This window comes from Schistocerca serialis, chromosome 5 (assembly GCF_023864345.2).
Source record: "Schistocerca serialis cubense isolate TAMUIC-IGC-003099 chromosome 5, iqSchSeri2.2, whole genome shotgun sequence".
NCBI classification, from domain to species: Eukaryota; Metazoa; Arthropoda; class Insecta; order Orthoptera; family Acrididae; genus Schistocerca; species Schistocerca serialis.
The window spans coordinates 56,339,708-56,361,028 of record NC_064642.1 but is presented as its reverse complement, the minus strand read 5'-3'; the positions used below and the strand labels follow the sequence as shown (position 1 = coordinate 56,361,028).

General features: G+C 42.0%; 1 protein-coding gene across 1 annotated transcript in view; it reads left to right on the top strand.

Annotated features, from left to right (window-relative positions):
- Window positions 1-4,896: 4,896 nt before the first annotated feature.
- Window positions 4,897-21,321, top strand: part of LOC126481742 (mushroom body large-type Kenyon cell-specific protein 1-like) — a 234,457-nt gene continuing 218,032 nt past the window's right edge. The window contains exon 1 of the mRNA XM_050105697.1: window positions 4,897-4,971. Coding sequence (XP_049961654.1) covers window positions 4,933-4,971 — 39 coding nt within the window. The 5' untranslated portion in view covers window positions 4,897-4,932. The remainder of the gene's footprint in view (window positions 4,972-21,321) is intronic.

The window sequence follows — 21,321 nt, the reverse complement described above, 5'->3', positions numbered from 1 at the left end:
GGTACACGGAAGAATAACTGAAAACTTTAGCCCTGTTCTTCTCTGATATTCATCACTCCTAAAATTACTCACAAGAATTGTGTGACGCTATCACAAAGTGAGTGACAACGCCGGGCTTTCAGGGAAAGCCTGTTTGGGAAGGAAGGCGATTAAATCTCTGTCCAACCATGCAGAATCACGTTCTCGGTAGTTTCCTTAAATCACTTTAGTAGAATATCTGGACGATTCCTCTGAAAAGTCTCCAGTCTTTTTCCTTCCCTCTAACCTTCGAGTCCGATCTCTGAGTGATGTCTTAGTTGACAGTGTGTTAAACCTCACTCTTCATTCCTGTCCTGCGAGATGTCCCGCGAAACTTGAGATGATGGTGTGCTGTGCAGCTGCGGAGGCACTCGTCTACAGCCTCGCAGCTGTTTTCGTTGTTTCCCGTTTGGTGGAAAAAAATGCGCACAATAGACTGAGCTCTCCTGTCTGTCGTTTTCGGGCAGTATGTAGATTCCTCCGATTGGAATATTTGTTATTCATTAGTTTAGCATAAAATGGTTCAAATGGCTCTGAGCACTATGGGACTTAACAGCTGTGGTCATCAGTCCCCTAGAACTTAGAACTACTTAAACCTAACTAACCTAAGGACATCACACACATCCATGCCCGAGGCAGGATTCGAACCTGCGACCGTAGCAGTCGCGCGGTTCCGGACTGCGCGCCTAGAACCGCGAGACCACCGCGGCCGGCAGTTTAGCATAATGTTGTGGAAATCTTAGTTCCGTTTCTTGTATATACTAACGTCTTTCACGCACGTTGTCTTTCTTTGTGTGCCAATAGTGAGCTCACGTCGGAAAGTTAACAGTCTGAAAGGATTCCTCAGCCCGTTTGACGGGTGGTTTGTGTAGCTCCTGGACAGAAACAGCCCCTGTGCTCTTCTGCGTCATACACCCAACCTTAGTTGCGATGCTCGAAGATTCTTGTTTCAGGATAACGTTCTGGTTGCTACTAGTAGATCAACGCGCTCCTTAACATTTACGTATACATCGTTACATGTCAACACAATGAGAGTAGCACACATTATTTGTCTGCATGATACAGCCATGCTTGAACACATGGTTCATAGATTTATAAAGACAGACAACGATCGAAGCTGGTAAACAATATAAAATAATACTGATAAACAGTCACGATCTAGATGTGCGAAAATAATTGGTGAACGAGGTGGTACAGTGGTTAAAGCACAAGTCCCATCGGGAGGGCTGCTGCTTTAAGCCGCCGCTGACCATCCTGATTTTGGTTTCCCGTGGTTACCCTAAACGCCTTTAAGCAAATACCAGAATGGTACCTTAGTAAAGGGCAGGAACGGTTTCCTTCCCCACACTTCCCCATTTGGATCTTGCGCCTCATCTGTAATGGCCTCGTCGTCAGTAGGGCATTACATCCTGATGTTGCATCATCCCTCCTGCGATAAATAATACCTAGAACCAGATTAATTGTCGTAATCGTTGTACGCCCTTAGTCGTTGTATTGATCATTCTTGTCGACATGAAATGTGAGACATGAAGTTTCGGAATGATACAGACTGTTATCTAACTTTACCCAAACGTATTACAGTAGATTTGCCATCATCGAAGTTCTTTTTATTTTATTTTTTTAGGTGAAATCTCTTTTTTTAAAGTTGATACAGTTTTTATATTCTGTACAGTAATGTCCATCAACGTTGTGTATTTTTGTTTGTATTGAGTTTGTATGTATTTCAGAGCGAAAGTTCCATCTTCAGAGCACACTCTGAAATACAACCGAAATGCAAACGGGTGTCGGACATCCACTATTAAATACACATACAGTGAGTATTGCAATTAAAACCGAAAACTGAAAAGGGTGAAACTGTATGATAATTGAAGCATAAACTTTCCATTAAACATGAATATGCAAATTTGCCGTTTGCGAGATAATTGTGACTATCTGATTAAGAGGCCCCACTGACTGTAGTATGAAATATTGTTCTTCTTACTTCAAACGCATTTGAAATGTTAACTTCTCAATTAAGTAATCATCCAATAAGGCTCAGTTTTCACCCATGGCCCATGGTTAGGGAATGTGGTAGGTGCATGGTGGGCCACCGCTGTGATTTGTTGCTGTGGTAAGAAGACGTCTGATGCGTCGATTTTGTCAACGATTGGCAGCAGCCGTCAGTCCTCTGGTTTTTCTTGTCTGGGGCACCTCAAAAGTGGAGTGTGCTGTACTCTCGCTGATATTGTTGAAGCACTGGATTAGAGATTGGGAATATTTGAAAAAAATTTATAACTCTTTGCAGAGACGAGTGCAGCATTACAATCATGACTAACTGTGGAACACTCTTTAAACAGGTGTGAGTGTACAGTACACTGTACCGTGTAACTACTAATGGGGACATAATCGAGAAGTTAACGTTTTCAGATACGTTAATTGTGCTAACTAGGAGGGTATTGTATACTAAAGTCATTGTCCCCTCGTAACCACACATTCGCAATTATCTCGCAAACGACTGATTTGTAGACCCCTGTTTATTGGAGCGTTTTTACATCTGTTGCCGTATGTTTTCACTCTTGGTGAGGCGTCTTGTCACTGTCCGGGCGGCGGGCGTCGGGCGGCGGGCGGCTCCCCCCCCCCCCCCCCCCCCCCCCCACCCACGTCGGAGATCCGAATCCTCAAAATGATTCAAATGGCTCTGAGCACTATGGGACTCAACTTCTGAGGGCATTAGAACTTAGAACTACTTAAACCTAACTAACCTAAGGACATCACACACATCCATGCCCGAGGCAGGATTCGAACCTGCGATCGTAGCGGTCTCACGGTTCCAGACTGCAGCGCCTAGAACCGCACGGCCACTTCGGCATGGGTGTGTGTGTGTTGACCTTAATGTAAGTTAATTTAAATTATATTAAGTAATGCTTAAGCTTACGGACCTATGACCTCAGCAGTTTGGTCCCATAAGACCTTACCACAAATTTCCAATTGTTATACACACTGCATATCCTGAACTGCCTTTCTACGCCGAGGGAATCAAATATCGATTCATTAAATTATATACTGGGTTGGCGCATAAGTTCGTAGCGTTTTCCGTAAGTTTAATAATCAGAATAGATAAACAGGACAGAGACTTTACTCAACAATAACATATTTTCCTTCGCTGTTTACAATACTCCGCGAACGCTGGGATAACTTTTCGATTCCACGACTGTAGAAACTATGTGATTTTTGAGGCAAAGAACTCGTCGAGTCTTGTTCGGAGTGCGTTTTCATCCGGAAAAGAAGTTCCTTGAAGGTTGTTCGATAGCGAGCGGAAAAGGGGAGAATATGACAACACATGATCAACCCAATTTCTGTATAGTGCTTTTTGTCAGTCTGGCAGACTGCGGACGGGCGTTACCTTGGAGTAACATTTCTTCACGCAGTCTTCTTGGTCGTCGTTCTTGGACCGCGTCTGCAAGGAGTCTCAGTTGTTGACAATAAATGTCAGCAGTGATGATTGCACCACGGGGAAGCAGTTCGTAGTACACCGCACCGTCGCTGTTGCACGAGGTGCATAACATTATGTTTTCTGGATGCGCGCAGGTCTTTGTACGGGGAATTGCTGCTTTGTTTGGGCTCCTTTCCTTAGGTTAGCATAAAGAGACAATTTCGCGTCACCAGTAACGATACAGGGTAGGAATGGTCGGTATGTGCACGTGCCAATTGATGACGACCAAGCAGACATGCACATGTGGCCACCCGTACATTTTTGTGATTTTGGCGTAGAGTATGCGATAGCCATACACCGTTTATTGAACCTTCCCCATTGTATTCAAATGTCGCACGATAGTGGAATGATCACAGTTCATCACATTTGCCAGTTCTCGAGTACAATGACGTGGGTCATTGTAGATTAATGCGTTTAAACGATCATCATCAAACCGCCAACGTTTTCCTGAACATGAAGAGTCACTAACGCCAAAACGATCCTGCTTAAAACAAGAAAACCATTTTCTTGCTCTGTCCAGTGGCATCATCCCCATTTCTGGCTACCCCCGTTGCTGCCACCCGTCTATTGGAACTCAGACAGAAGAATTTGTCTGAAACGTTCCGATTCCTCCACTTGGTACTCCATTTTCTAGAGCCCACAGCTCCAATCACTGTGTCCAAATGACAAAATGTCAATATGTATACTTAAAAAGGAACAGTGATCTACAAATGAAAAATGACACTCGGTAAATAAACCCATAGCAACCGGAATACCAACATGCGAAAGAAAAACATTAGGAACCCAATATTTTGTCTCGTTTGATAATGCAGTGCAGCATAAAGATTAATTCAGTTGTTCGTGATCCACGAATCATATTCCCTAAAGAAAAACTGTAACGGCAGGATCAGTAATTTTTGCCTATTTTAATGACTTGAGACACAGCAATATGAGTCATCTGGCAAGAATCTGCTCTTGCTGATGTACTCCAATAAGGCCCGGCATTCACGTGTATAACGTCATATATTCGTAGGAATAATTTGCTTTGAAATTATCTGTTGCTGTAAAGGATTACCTTTACACAAATCTGCGATTGATCCGTATCATATACGCCATATACACATTCGCAGCATACGTAAAAGCACGGAGAGCACCACCCACGATGCCGTATTTCTCGCAGTTGTATTTCGTTTGAAATCGCAAGCGATGCAGCTAAACAGTCGCCGCGAGGCGTGCGGGACTGACACAGTTACGCGTTTTGTTGGTTGCCCTGTGCCGGACGTGCGGCTTAGGTTTTTGTGTCCGCCGAATCAGCTCGGTTTCCCCGGTATCAGATGGCAGGCCGGCGGGCCAAACTGTTAAAGCGGCACGTCTGAGCGAGGGCGGCTGCGCGCGGCGCCGCTGCAGAGCAGGAGACCCCGGCCACGGGCAACGGCAGTCGCGCCCACGACCAGCTGCCGGACATGTCGCGCTGCGTCGACGGCCTGCGCCGCTGCAACAAGGTGCGTTCCGTGTGCTGCGTGCAGCCGCATTATGTTGGCAGCCATGCGTCATAAGCTGCGCATCGCCGGAATGGCGGCCGGCGCCGCGCCCCTCGAGAACAGCTGACTAGCGCCGGGCGCTCGGTGCGCTTATTGATTGTGTCTAACGTTGTTGCTCTCCTGTGACGTCTCTAGAACGCGGGTAAACTAGTGGGGGACAAACCCGATGACAGGCCGGATCGCCATTGTGATGCTGGTGCTCCAGCGTGGCTGCCTTGAAACAGATCGCTCATAAACTCGCAAAAAATTGTATCCTTATTGACGTCACGCCTACGAACTTTCCGTGTTGAGGTAGGAATGATAGTTCGATAGTTGCAATGATTTTGGAAGCTGTTACAGTGGCATTATCAGAACAGTATCTTAGTATACTAATTTATACTCAGATACTGATGTACTTCTATGCCAGTAAAAAGTTGTACGCAGGTACGTAGTGATAAGAGAAAAACCAAATATTGCATTTTCCTTCTCACACTTACAGGTGTCACAGTTTTCACTGACTGTGGATAGCTGTAATGTAACGCAGTGCGTTACGTACTCTAGTGTGTTACATAACTTTTAATTTTTGAAGATTACGTTTTGAATGCACTCTCCTTAGCGAAAAGAGAAACGTTGCGTAGAAAGGAGAAGCTAATGTAAGTTAACCAGTTTGGTTCTATTATCAAGATAGATTCGTAGCTTAGGCATTGACTGACTTGATGACATTGTTTCAAAATGGACGTAGTGTATGAAATGGAGGCCAGAATACAAAAATAGTTCTGCAAACAGCAGTCTCCCAGATGTTACATCTCCTCTTTCTTGCTGGACAAATCGAAGAGATCGTTAAAAGTAGAGCGAAAACCGCTGTGCATTGTGTTGTAAGTACTATCTGTGTGAACTGTATAGATGGTTTTTCTTTTTTGATTTGAGCGTATCGAAGAACTAAACAAATGCTTTGGTTCGACCTGCAACATTTTCGCCTGTTGGGAAGCACATGCAAAATCAGATCCATCACATTTTCGGCGCATGTCAAGCGAATCTGAAGGCGCCTTCGAAGTTGCGATCGAGTTAACGGTCGGAAGAAATGATTCGCTTGTTGATTAAAAACAGTTGATTCTCGCCGCGCAATCAGCAATGTCGCCGGATTAGTTCGCCTCTTTTGTAGAACAACCGTCTCGCTGCCATTTTTCTCAGTTTATTGAACAACATAAGGAACTAACGATTATATTTTCACGTTTTTGTTATCGAACGCTTATTTAACGTCGGTCAGAATATGCTGTACTCCGGTCGTAGAAAGTTCTTTGCAAACGGTTGTCATAAAGGAGCATTCGGCATAACTCTCTCATATTTCTCTGTCGCACTCTCTTCTCAGAAGCAGAGTTGTCCAAGAGGCAGTATGAACATCAGTTTCACACGCCGACATGGTATGACTTGTTATTTTAGCCACTTGGTCTACAGCTCCACGACAAACCTTATGTTGGGAGGATTTTTTAAACACTCCATAACCTGGGATATTATTACCGGTTAGAAACTGCTCATTTATTGTTTCTCGATTATGAGCACCCATCATATTACCTAAGAACTTCTACTTAACCGTAGAATCTGCATCGTTCGTGTTTCTTTTCTTTTCATTCTGGGATCCACTTGTTTAGGAGCAAATTACAAAGTGGTTAGTATTCTTCTTTAGCAACAAATCATTAACAGGTGCAACATCGACTATTGCATATTTATTACCAGGAGCTTGCGTATTACATGTCATTATGACACCAACAGGCTCCGTGTCTCTCAGGAAAAAAAGTAGAAAGATCAATAAGTTGTTCTTCGATTGCTAGCGTTTTGTTATTTTCTCTAGTCTTACAGGACAGTATAACCAAAAGCTATTTTCCACAGAAGAAACAACTGAATATCTAGTTTTCGGAACCCTGGATCAATAAAAGAAACAAGAAAGACTGTAAATATGCTGTAGCATGTAGCAATGAGTGCTGTGTTATTGAGATAATTGTCACCTGCAGTAAAGAATAACAGGACTGTTTCGCTGGAAAACCCTTAAAGTTATATTTAAATAAAAGTATACTGAAGAACAGTGTATACCTTCCAGCATACTGATGAAGGCAGTTTTATTCAAGCGGGAAATGTTTTTTTATCTGGTTATGAATGAGTGTCTTTGAAAGAGATCATGTTGTTAACTGTATATCCCATGATAAAGTTATAATGTAAATTTTGATAACAGTGCTATAGTTTGTTTTTTCATAGGACCAATGAACTCCCGTAACAGTAAATCATAGGATGCTATAAAGAACGTTTCTCTTCTATGTGAACCCACAACAATTTAAAATGCTCCACTTAACTCGATATTTTACCATCTTGTGATTATGAAATGACACATTTTCAAGAGTTTTGTGATAGACAAAGAATACATTATATTTTTTTACGATGTAACGACGATCTGTTTTCCCCCGGTCATCCAAGTTGCTGTTCTTATTCTTTATATTGGTAAACCATGCCAATTACATTTATAATATTCCAGAATATTTCACAAATGAAAATACAAATCGTATTTCCCTCGATGAGCCTATCGTGAAGTGCAACTGTGACTCTGACAACCGATTAGCTAATTTATCTGGTATATATAAACAAAACAATAATAAAGTTTTTCTGGATTTTGGTGTGTGTGGTTCCACGTCTTCGGAGCTAAGTTATTGAAAATATGTGTCATAGTTTCATCTCATGAGGGAAATGTTTCTTCTAGTTACAAGAAATGAAGACAGTGTACGTATTAATAAAAACACAAATACTCACAACTTTCATGGTAAGAATTCCCTAGGGATGTGAGATCGGGTTCTGAAAACTAGGTTTGACTTTCACCTTCACTCAAAATAATATTCTTACACTGATGAACAATGCAGACATTGCTGGACTGTTTCGGTGTTCATGATGTATTCCCATCTTTAACGTATTTCGTCATTGGCTGGAATAGATATAAAAATTTTACTGTGATATTTCTCAATCCTTGCTGCTGAAAGTCCTATTTATTTAGGTAGAGGAATAAATTATGTTCACTTATCCTGTTACTTGTCGTTTTTTTCAACTTCGTTTCCATATCTCTTAAAAGTAAATCATGTTCTGATTGTCGGTGTCAAACAATCTATGATCTGGGTTAAAATTCCTATGAAGAACTTCCGTAAGTGATCTATTTAGTTGCTGTATCAACTGCAGTTTCTGTAAACAGAAGAAAATTCCCTCTTAAACAAAAATTTGTACCAATTAATCCCGCAATTTGTTTTTCTGTTGTCAGTGATAAAGCGTTTTTACTTTTGCCAAAGAAGGCTAATATTTTTCTTCTAACCCGTATTTTACCGTTGTAAGAGTAGATGGATTCACAAAGACGCCCACAGTCGTTTTATTTCTTATATTTTGTTGTTGTTTGGACATTAACAAAAAATACAAGCTTAATGCAGATAGCGTGCATAAGATTCAATAATGTCGACATATTGGTTTTTTACACTATCCATCGTTGTCTTCAGCATTTTGCCACAGAGGTTCATTACATTGTGGTGCGTTTGACTTTAATCGCATTTTCCACAATATAATCTTCTTCGTATCAGCGTCTGCGATGTAAAATAATTTGGCGTTTATGTCGTATGGTTTCTAAGTTTAGACTTAACGCATAAAATTCTTGCGCTTTGCCAGTGGCGTTATGCAGGGAGTGTTCCTTTTCCTCGGCCTGTGAGGAATCACTTGGTTTTTGGTCGTCAGCTGTTCATATATTTCATACCTTCCATCTAGAATACAGAAGTTCATCGCAACCTGGTTGGAGACGTATTTTTACCGTTGCATATACTCCGATTCATATTTTTTCAGCACCACACTGAATACAGAATTTCCAGTATTTTTTTTCGTCAAGAAATAATTTAAATAATTTTCAACTTTCTATTTTTTTCTTTTCTGAAACTGGTATGTTAGTGCTGATTATTTATCTCGTAATTTCTTCGTAGCTCTTGAGTTTTCGCACAATATCTTCAAATTTTACTTAATTAATTTGGATGGTTTTGTGCTTCTACTGTTATATAATGGTCCACTATAAAGATTCACTGAACTCACGGCTCGAGGTATTCGTAAGCATAGCCATACCTACTTCAATACTTCAAACGTTGTTTTTCTGTTCAGAAACAAATCTATGCCGTGGAAAATAATGTGAAACTGAAATTAGTCGTAACAGTCGTACTAGTATTTCTTTAGTTTACATGAAATACGTTGTTTCTTAAGTGTCAAGCTTCATATAAAATGGAAATGAAATATTTGGACAGACTCTCTCTCTCTCTCTCTCTCTCTGCGCGCCTATGTGTGTGTGTGTTTGTAAGCACGCATGTATTAGTTTATGTTGTATTATGACGGAAACTGTAGTGGCATATAATGTCTGTTGCCTGCCGAATAGGACCAATAGATTTCATTTGAGGCTGATCAGAGTTCATGATTGTGTTTGAAACGTATGTTGGTGAGCAAAGTTATTTAAAGAAAAAACTTCACATTAGCTTTAGGCTTTGTGATGAAGTTACAGAAGAATTTAACGTTTCGTGCATTTACCGAAGGTTCCTTTAGTAACACGTAATAAATTTTTCCTTTACGGTTCATTCCCGACTATCATTTGTTTCAAAAAATGGCTCTGAGCACTGTGGGACTTAACTTCTAAGGCCATCAGTGCCCTAGAACTTAGAACTACTTAAACCTAACTAACCTACGGACATCACACACATCCATGCCCGAGGCAGGATTCGTAGCGGTCGCGCGGTTTCAGACTGAAGTGCCTAGAACCGCTCGGCCAGAGCAAGTTAGAGTTCCAATCAGGTTTATATCGCGGAAATTTTGCGTTCCACGAAAAATGATGATAAATCGTAAATTATTGAAGATTCGTAATAAGTTCCTATAAATGTATTATTCATTAGGGAAACTTCTCAGAAGGTTCTGCTGTACCGCATTTTTTCCTTCGTTGTGGATGAGCACACTACGGTGTAGAGTAATGTACACTACTGGCCATTAAAATTGCTACACCAAGAAGAAATGCAGATGATAAATGGGTACTCATTGGACAAATATATTATACTAGAACTGACATGTGATTACATTTTCACGCAATTTGGGTGCATAGATCCTGACAAATCAGTACCCAGAACAACCACCTCTGGCCGTAATAACGGCCTTGATACGCCTGGGCATTGAGTCAGACAGAGCTTGGATGGCGTGTACAGGTACAGCCGCCCATGCAGCTTCGACACGATACCACAGTTCAAGAGTAGTTACTGGCGTATTGTGACGAGCCAGTTGCTCGGCTACCATTGACCAGACGTTTTCAATTGGTGAGAGATCTGGAGAATGTGCTGGCCAGGGCAGCAGTCGAACATTTTCTGTATCCAGAAAGGCCCGTACAGGACCTGTAACATGCGGTCGTGCATTATCTTGCTGAAAAGTAGGGTTTCGCACGGATCAAATGAAGGGTAGAGCCACGGATCGTAACACATTTGAAATGTAATGTCCACTGTTCAAAGTGCCGTCAATGCGAACAAGAGGTGACCGAGACGTGTAACCAATGGCAACCCATACCATCAAGCCGGGTGATACGCCACTGTGGAGATGACGAATACACGCTTCCAATGTGCGTTCACCGCGATGTCGCCAAACACGGGTGCCACTATCATGATGCTGTAAACAGAACCTGGATTCATCCAAAAAAATGACGTTGTGCTATTCGTGCACCCATGTTCGTCGTTGAGTAGCACGTCATCTTCGTGATATAGCAATTTTAACGGCCAGCAGTGTAATACGAAGGTTGGAACTTTAATAGTGGCAACTCTTTATTTATAGCTCGTACAAAATAGACACGTGTTTCAAAGTTTCACCGACCTTCAAAGTAGACACCAGCATTGTGTATAACCCGTTGCCAGCGAGAGTGCAGTAGGTGGTACAGCACTTAGCAGCCCCATCAGTCAAACAAATCATTAACGTGCTTGAGCATTGTCCTGCAAAATGACGGTCAGGTCCAACAGAAAGTGTCATCACGTCTGTCTCTATGCTGTTCATTTTGGAACACAGGCTACGACCAGCTTAGACTCAGAAGTGATGACACGCTCTGCAGGACGTGACACCATAATTTTCCAGTACAATGCTCAAGCACCAACAGTGCAAGCTGTTACTGATTTGTTTGACTGATTGGGCTGCTAAGTGCTATACCACCTACTGCACTCCCCTGACGTAAGCCCTCGTGAGTTCAACTCTATTTCTAAACTGAAGGAAACACTTCACGGCATTCGCTTGAGAACCGCTGCAAATTCGTCGGGCAATAGAGCGCGCCACTCGAACTGTCTACACAACTGGCACTGCTAAATCCGTCGGCACACGGACCGTGCTGTCGAACGTTAACGTTCAGCGTGCCAAGTTCAACGTGCTGCTCAACGCTCAGGACCGATGCGACTTTTGCATACGGTACGTGAACCCCAACGTGGTGTACGCGATCGACCCCAACGTGGTGTACGCGATCGCAACGCACTCCAGCGGCAGTTGAGGGATGTTTCTAGTTCGTAAATCACACTGTTTACTCAACGGGCGCGCGTAAAATTCCCACGTTAGCTCCATTAAAACGCACATTTCCTCCATCGTCCACGAAATGGAAACTACCATGTCCAATCAATAAGGACACAAGCTTATAAAAGTGTCATAACAAATAGTGCGGTACAAATTTGGAATACTTCTCCGCATAAGATAAACATTATTTCGTCATTCCTACATTTTAGTAAAACCCCAAGGTCAGTCTTACTTGATCACTGTTCCCGCCCAGCAGCAGAATCTTTACAACATGTGAATTACGAAGTGTAAAAGAAAAATGAGCAAAATATCTTTATACAAGTAGCGCAAGCTGTCCAGTAGATTAAGTCAATCGAACAAAGTCACCCCTAAAAAATAAAGGTGAACTTATAATTACGTAACATCAAATATTATAGTATGTACTTATATAAAACTAATAAAAAAGTATCAGAACCTAATAAAACGCGAATGTTAAGGAAAACAAATTTGGATGTGTGAAAACGCGAGCCACCGCCCTAAGAAACAAGTCACTGTAAGCCAGAGACGCTACGCGTTACGCTGAGCTAACAACGCATGTCTGTTATCTAATCACAGTGTCCTAGCCCTTGCTGCAAACCTTAGTCGTAGATACGTTACTAATTGCAATTTAATTATAACAAATTGTACCAAGAACAATGCGTTTTGGGTGGATCTTCAGTGTGTCGCTGCCTTCAAATAGCCTACACTCATAATACGCAATTTACAATAATTCTTTTGCCACGAATATGATGTTTCTCATTATTTTATTGGAACGAATCACACAATTAACAACGGGTTTTCCAGTGATTCTCAGTTTGCTGGTGCTCAGAAACGGCAAATATACATATAGAATATGGTGCATCACAACTCTGTACTGAAGGGAGACGGCGTGCGTGTGACGTAGGTGGCGTTGTGCCATCTCATTGGTCAACGCTCAGACGCGCGCTCAGAATGTCTGACATGCCAGATATTGCTCTGCACGTTCAGAAAGACTCCCGAACGTGCTGTTCCACGCTATGACGTCAGAAACTCGGCACGCTCAACGCTCAACGTTCGGATGCACGGTACGTGTGCCGACGGATTAAGAGTATCCTACGACTTCCACATCGCTGGCAACGAGTTATACACAATGTTGGTGACTACTTTGAAGGTCACTACAACTTTGAAAGACGTATCTATTTTGTACGAGCTGTAAATAAATAGTTGCCACTGTTAAAGTTCCAACCCTCGTATTTCTGACAATGGTAGTACACACTGCGTTAGGGCTGCGCTACTTCTGCAGTATGTTAACCGGCTAATTTGTCGGTAACTCGGAGCACATTACTGCCGAGTAGAAGCTTTGAGACAGTTTTTTTGTGGTGTCACTATATCGCCTGTAACGGGCTGCCTTTTCAGGGCCGATTACCGGTGTAAGCTGTCGCCGATGGGGCGAGGTGGCCCTTGCGCGTTTGTTGTGTACTGCATTCGACGCAGCTGTTTCCGCTGCTCTCTGTTCGTCCGGACGGAACTGGAGCACTCTGCGCGCATAAACCCAAAGGTGCTGTCGAGCGGGGCGGGCTCCCCCGTAAAAACGGCCGCTCGGCGCGTTCTCGGGCAGTCTCATGTGCAATTCTAATGGCTCTAACATAAGCCGGGGGCGCCGGCTTATTACCGTCGCTGAGCCGGAAGTTGTGTCACAGTCCAGGGCCGCCCGCCCTCGCGGCCGTCCGAGGAGGGCCGTGTTTCGGAACAGTGGGCTGGAACAAAGGCCGCCCAACTATCCACTCGTAAAGCAGTCGTCAGTTTCGTTCTCGGTGACCTGGCCCCCGCAGCTGCATTGTACTCGGCAAGGATATAACCAAAACTGACAGTGCCGCAATTCAAGTGCGCTATGGGCGAAGTAGGACAGTGTGGATAAGCTGAATCTATTAATGTACACGTGTAAACCTCGTCAGCTATTCCCTACGTACAGTTAAAAATAGACGCTGTGTCGGAAGTAACTAAAATTGTTGTTGTTGTTGTGGTCTTCAGTCCAGAGGCTGATTTGATGCAGCTCTCCATGCTACTCTATCCTGTGCTAGCTTCTTCATCTCCCAGTACCTGTTGCAACCTACATCCTTCTGAATCTGTTTGGTGTATTTATCTCTTGGTCTCCCTCTACGATTTTTACCCTCCGCGCTGCCCTCTAATACTAAATTGGTGATCCCTTGATGGGTCAGAACGTGTCCTACCCACCGATCCCTTCTTCTAATCAAGTTGTGCCACAAACTTCTCTTCTCCCCAATCCTATTCAGTACCTCCTCATTAGTTACGTGATCTACCCACCTTATCTTCAGCATTCTTCTGTAGCACCACATTTCGAAAGCTTCTATTCTCTTCTTGTCCAAACTGGGTATCGTGCATGTTTCACTTCCATACATGGCTACACTCCATACAAATACTTTCAGAAACAACTTCCTGCCACTTAAATCTATACTCGATGTTAACAAAGTTCCCTTCTTCAGAAACGCCTTCCTTGCCATTGCCAGTCTACATTTTATATCCTCTCTACTTCAACCAACATCAGTTATTTTGCTCCCCAAATAGCAAAACTCGTCTACTACTTTAAGTGTCTCATTTCCTAATCTAATTCCCTCAGCATCACCCGATTTAATTCGACTACATTCCATTATCCTCGTTTTGCTTTTGTTGATGTTCATCTTACATCCTCCTTTCAAGACACTATCCATTCCGTTCAACTGCTCTTCCAGATCCTTTGCTGTCTCTTGACAGAATTACAATGTCATCGGCGAACCTCAAAGCTTTTATTTCTTCTCCATGGATTCTGATCGGGAAAAGAATGATACAAAGAAAAAGTGGAACACATGAAAAATTTCATACGAGGATGTGACAAAGAAATAGAAACAAGAAAATATATTTAAACCAATTAATTAAAAAAATAATGATCAAAATCATTTCGATAAAAATTTAAAAATAATAAAATTACTACACCTGATAAGATTTTTTAACGCTACTGAGTATCACGCAAAATTCCGAAATTTTTTTCGTCCATTACTCGCAAACGGCGGCCCACCAGGGTGAATGGCTGCGTGGTGCGATGCCTGGAATCTTGAACTACATCACCGTATATTTAGTTTTAAAAAGTCGATCCCCCCGCTGGAGACCTCTCCTTGTTAGTGGCAGATGTGACCTTTCGCATTTATGTTGTGAGTAGAAGTCAACAACCATTAAAGAATTTTCTATTTTTTTATTTTGTTTTAGGGTGGGCATAAAGTTACCTCCCCTGGTAATACACGTTACTGAAAATGAGTGGGTACTGCTATGATTAGCAGCGTATTTAGAATGCCCCGCTGAGTAGTTGTTTCCATTTTATTCACACACTTTCCAGTCGTCATCTTCTGGTGCTGCAAGTTTTACTGTTACGTGTCCTTGCTGCCTGGACTCCAATCAGACTGTGAAGTATTGTCGATCTTATGCCGCTGTTTACAGCCGAGTTCGATTCCCGACGTCCCCTCTAGGCCCTTTGATGCCCCTTTGCTTTTCACAGCTCTCACTGATATTCTGTAAAACGCAAATTCTCTCAGCGTTTATTAACTCTGGTGGATGTGATGGCTAGCGAGATTTTAATAAAGTGAGTGCTAGCATCAACGACAAACGTGATTAGACAACCAAGCAAATCAGTTTTCGCCGAGCACTGCCTCGAAATACAGTATCGTGGTGCAAACTCCAAATTTATGGTACACCATAATCAAACAGTCTATCGAAATTAATACGTCAGAAAACCTAATAAACGGGGACGGCAGTTTCAATTTAAATTACGCTCAGTGTTCGGCACTCAATTTATTAAAGTCTCGCCCTCCATGACATCCACCACATTTGGAAAACGCTGAGAGAATTTGCGTTTCGCGGAGTATCAGTGCGTATGGAAAATAAAAAAGAGCACCAGAGGACGTTGTGGGCCTCGGGAATCGAAGTCGACTAGCTGAGATAGCTGAGAGTCTGGTTAGAAGCCAGGCATCGAGTACACGTAACCAGGAAAACTGGCAACACCTGAAGATGATGACTGGGACGGTCCTCGAAATATTGCACGTAAAATGGAAACAACTATTCTGCAAAACATTCTGGAGTACTCTATAATTTTTGCATTTTGTTGCGGTGTGAACAGGATGTGGCCTAAACGTGCATGCAATGCGCTTCTAGAGTGTACGAGCAGAGACTAAAAGAACATGTGATGGAAAAACTGGGATTACCATTCTCAGTCATGTTTCATTTCAAGAGCATCTTCTCTTTCACTCGACGACTTAACTAATTTCTAAAATAACTTTAATTTCACGCCAGTGGCGGTCGGAAAGATTGAGATGAAGTTCCTGCGATGATACGACACGCCTATAGCACCTTTCCTGTTGACTCCCTAGGACGACAGCAAATTAAACATCTGTGCTCTCCGGCCACAAGAGCGACGGCTGTGTAATTACTTCGACTCCCGGCGTGCCGACCTTGCCAATGCTTCTGCTGTCTATGAAAGAGAAACTAAAACTCCTCCAGTGGAGAAAACTCTGAGCCGATTTGCCGTGCTTTCGTGCGCAAGTCGTTATAAACGAAAGCAATACAAGTTTAACGTCGTTTGTACGTACGAGCGGTAGATGAGAAAATCTGCATGGTTCTATCTAAATTTTTCACTACCACCTTTTTATTCAGAGAGGGAAACATTAATGTATAATTGTTGTAATTAATGTCGTCGTCGCAATATGAAAAAAAATCCGCTGTTTCACTGTCCAAAGTTTCCAACGCGGGGATGAGTACGCCACATGTGTCCCACTGATATTTTGACGTGGGTCTGCTATTCAGGGTGACTGATTCAGCTGCCCCTAGCGGTGGGTTTATGCAACCTGCAGTGCTTTCAGATACCACACACAAGATTTTCCCGTTGTGCACAAATTACAGAAAGAATCAACAAGATGTTTTTGAAGGAAATTTCGTGTAGTTAAATTCTGTACTGGGATACATTTTCGCCAGAGGCCGTAGTTTTCGAATTATTCAAGATGAAAGTACAAAAGTTATTTTCAAAAGCGTTTTTCTAGAACAGTTTGAAAATCATGGTCTCCAGTAAGAACGTATTCCAGTACAAAGCTTAACTACTATATTAAATTTTCTACAAAACGTGCTGTTTATGACTAAAAATTTTTGTGTAAGGGAGTGAGAGAATACGAAAATCTCAAATGTGGTTTTTGAAAGTGTTGCAGGTTGCATAGAACCCACTGGTAGGGGCAGCTGAATCATACTGTATGTGCCAGTGCTAATAAAATGATCATCCTGTATTTTTATGATATATATATATATATATATATATATATATATATATATATATATATATTTGTAAAAACACTTGGATCATATTTATAATTATAAATTCTTTGCATTTCGGTAGATTATTCCAAATGAACTGCTCTTTATCATTCCATGCAAACTGGAATGTCTCGTGTGACAGTCACATCGATCCTTCTATTTGTGGTAGGGCGTGTAACCATTAATGCACTAAGCAATCTTACACTCTGTACGTAACTTGCAGCGAATTCCGACTGGTTCTCTGATAACCTATCGTGTCACACATGCAAATGCCCCAATGGCAGTGAAAGGATTAAAATGTGTTTTAGATGGCCGAGCGGTTCTAGGCGCTACAGTCTGGAACCGCGCTGCCGCTAAGGTCGCAGGTTCGAATCCTGCCTCGGGCATGGATGTGTGTGACGTCCTTAGGTTAGTTAGGTTTAAGTAGTTCTAAGTTCTAGGGGACTGATGACCTCAGCAGTTAAGTCCCGTAGTGCTCAGAGCCATTTTTTTGTGTTTTAGAGTGTTACAACAAAAGTGTGACGTGTAATACCTTATATTCTCGAGTATTCTTGTTAGTTGTCAGGTCGTACTTTGAACTCTAGTTTTTTTTCATGTCACTCCGAAATTTGGAGTGTACATCGAGACATTTTCCTCTGGGTGCTACTCATTTGGTTGTTCGTTAATAATTTGCTGCACCCCATAAGAGACACAAAGAACCACACTGCAGTACAATAGTCTGAGCACTACGTCACGTTATACGCACTGCATTACAATATCGCCTTTCACACATATGCTTTGTACACTTTTTCGTACGAGTCGTAGTGATTTGCAAAAGTTAGTGTAGATGTAGTAGTAGTCGATAAATAATTTGTGTGCCTCTATGATACTCGCTCCGCTGACCTTAACGTCCTCATTACCAATTTCATTCACAAAAATGACAAAAAAATGGCTCTGAGCACTATGGGACTTAACATCTTTGGTCATCAGTCCCCTAGAACTTAGAACTACTTACACCTAACTAACCTAACGACATCACACACATCCATGCCTGAGGCAGGATTCGAACCTGCGACCGTAGCAGTCGCGCGGTTCCGACAAAAATGACATTTCTTGGCCCACATCCACTGTGACACATTAATAAAATTATATCAATTAAGAATATGAGAAAAATGAGTGAAGAATGGCCACAAGAGGCTTGTAACCTCTCAAAATAAGAGTATTGTAAGAAAGTGTTTATAGTCACATTCTTTTGTGATTTGTTGTTGCTGTTGCCGATGTAATTTTACAGTGTGTATGTTGATATTAGACCAATGATGTGAAGTTATTATTTCACAGTATTTACGAGTACCTAGTTCACCCGGCAGCGGTGGCCGAGCGGTTCTAGACACTTCAGTCCGGAACCGCATGACTGCTACGATCGCAGGTTCGAATCCTGCCTCGGGCATGGATGTGTGTGATGTCCTTCGGTTAGTTAGGTTTAAGTAGTTCTAAGTCTTGGGGACTGATGACCTCAGATGTTAAGTCCCATAGTGCAAATAAAAAAAATTATCTATTTCGCTGTTTTACAAATCCATTCTGTTGTTGACAGTACCTTTCTTTTAGCGCTCTGGCAGCAAGAAGAGCAGAACTGTTACTGTAGTTAATTAGTGACTCATCCTTAGACAGCACGTCCTTCGCCATCCAGTTGGCGTATCGGTCCAGCGAAATGTAGCCGTACATGATTAGTACCAGTTTCAAAATGCAGACTATCTTCAGCTGCGTCAAACTAGAGCTACCCCTCAGCCTGCCACGACAGTTCCGTAAACATGGACCTCTGCGTAAGACAGCTGTCGGTTTCATGGTCAGTACGGACAAATCCTAATCTGTAAATATTGTTATTACTCCTAAACCACTAATCTGTTTATTTTAGAACTATGGTAGTAGCAGCATAAATTACAATAGCTCTCAATTTTGTCCACTGCTGTCGTGTTGCCGCCGTTACTGTATTACATAAAAGAAATAAAAAAAGCCATCCTCCTTTAGTTACAAATAGAGATTTTTATCAATGCACAATGCATTTCGAAACCCTTGGGGGTCGTCTTCAGGAGATCGATCAGTGTACATCATTTTTGGCATTAAGGCTACTACTGGTTCAATCAAGGATTTATAGATATATCACAAGATGGCGCATAATGACTACAATTTTAACAAACGTTACACAAGAATGAAAATGTCTTACTGTTTCCAGCAGTGGTTATATAATTTCTAAGTACAGTGTGTAACCACTGTAGGAAACAGTGAGTAACTTTTATTTTTATCTTAGTTTTGTAAAAATTATAGTCACAATGTGTGGTGGTGGTGGTGGTGGTGGTAAGTTCCTGTGGAACCAAACTGCTGAGGTCATCGGTCCCTAGGTTTACGTACTACTTAAACTAACTTACACTAAGGACAACACACACACCCACGCCCGAGGGAGGACTCGAACCTCCGACGGGGGCAGCCGGGCGAACCGTGGCGAGACACCTCAGACGTCGCGGCTCATAATGTGTCGCCTTGTAATGTAACAATGTTATGTTTACAAGACCGGTAGTAACCTAAATTCAGAAAATGACGTAGGGTTATTACGCACCTGAAGATGAAGCTCTAGGGCTCGAAATGCGGCGTGTATTGTAATGAAAATCACGATTTGTGATTGAAGGAGGATTGGGTACTATCATTCCATGTAAAAAAGCGAAGTTCGTACTGATATCTGTGTAATTAACACACATGTGAAAAGAGACCATATGTAGTTTAATGAGGACTTATTCAGACTTTATTTGGGTGAAAATGGAATTACAATATCTTCCGCGGTGCAGGAAATATCTGAGGTGAGCAACTTAGCTAAATCAGCCTGTAGATTGTCTGTAGATCGTCGAAACTTCCTGTATAACTGCAGAATCCCTGTACTGTGTTGAAACTCCTCCATTACTCTGACAAGAGAATGGTCCAATCTGACACCCCGAAACCCACCCTGAAATTTTTTTATGCACCAAGAATAGAGGAAAAGAAATGCACTGTCAAAATTTTAGCCCCTAAGACACACTGCAAGTACTTATTTTAAATTGTTGAAGCTACACGTTTTTGTCGCACGAAGAACCGCTCATCATAGCGGTTTCTAAACCCTAGCGCGCGCGCGCGCGCGCGCGCGCGTGCGCGCGACTGGCCGTGACTAGCGAGCGTAGAGCCGCGTAGTGTGAATATTTAGAGTGACACACGCGAATGTGAAGCACCTAAACCACACACAAAAGTCATGTATCAATTTTTTAACAGCACGCAGTTCATATCGGCAGCTAAATCCTTGTATTTGTAATTCTCACGAAGGTGTTTAGAGGAGAAAAATTAATCGAGGTAGTGTATGACGTTACATTACAGACGACTTCCATGAATTGTGACTATAATTTACTGAAATTAAGTATTTCTTACACGTGCACCATTTTATAATAATTCTTGTAGCAGAGTTATTACGATATTTTTGAATAATGTTTGTTCCCCATGTTCGACACAGTAAACCAAAGTGTCATTTGAATGACGAAAGAAAAGATTTTCCTTACACCAGGTACACCTGACGAAAGAAAAATTTATCGTTTCAGACACTTCCCAATAATTACTAGTTTTATTTAGACAGAATTGCGGTGAGTAAGATATGGTCCTGGTTGTTATTCTGCTTGATCTGCTGCACACTGTGCATACTTAAAGCAATTCGTAAGACGTGCCAATGCAAACTGGAAATGCACAAATGACTGAAATTTAAGAATACTGTTGTCCTGATAAATCTCAAATGACACAGAGCTATCGGAAATTATATTGTCCGACAGTTTCCTTAATAATGCTTTCTACAGTCGAAAAAATTCTTTATCGAAAATCACGTTGGTTGTAATGGGTGGAGTCCGAATTATATGAACAGTGTTTTCGTTGTCCTCCTCAAAGAGAAACGTGTCCTTATTTCCAGTCCAAGAGCGCAACAAAAGTAATGAATTATTTTCTGCAAATGGTAAACAGACGTTTTGGATGTAATACTGAAACTTATTCTCTCCCATTTTTTCAGATTTTGACAACTCGACTATAAGATTTTCGCCAATGAAGAGCTTCTTTTATTTTTATTCCTGATACAGTTTGAACTTCCTGTATAAACTGCGGAAACAGCATACTCATACTTATCGCTGTTATTGTTGTATATGAATATATCATAGCGTTAACCGATTGCACAACGGACTGTTCGTTTTTCGCCTCGAAATGATGAACTGCGTTTCACTCGCAGTTCTTTCACGGAACCTGACTGACGTGCCTTTGACACAGGAGATGTGGGCATAACAGCTAGCTTCGTCTTTACGTCAGCTACGAGTTAATAGCATCTACTCTACACCTTTATTTGAAATAAACATCGGTGTTTCGGGACTTCCTGTGCTGTATGATTTC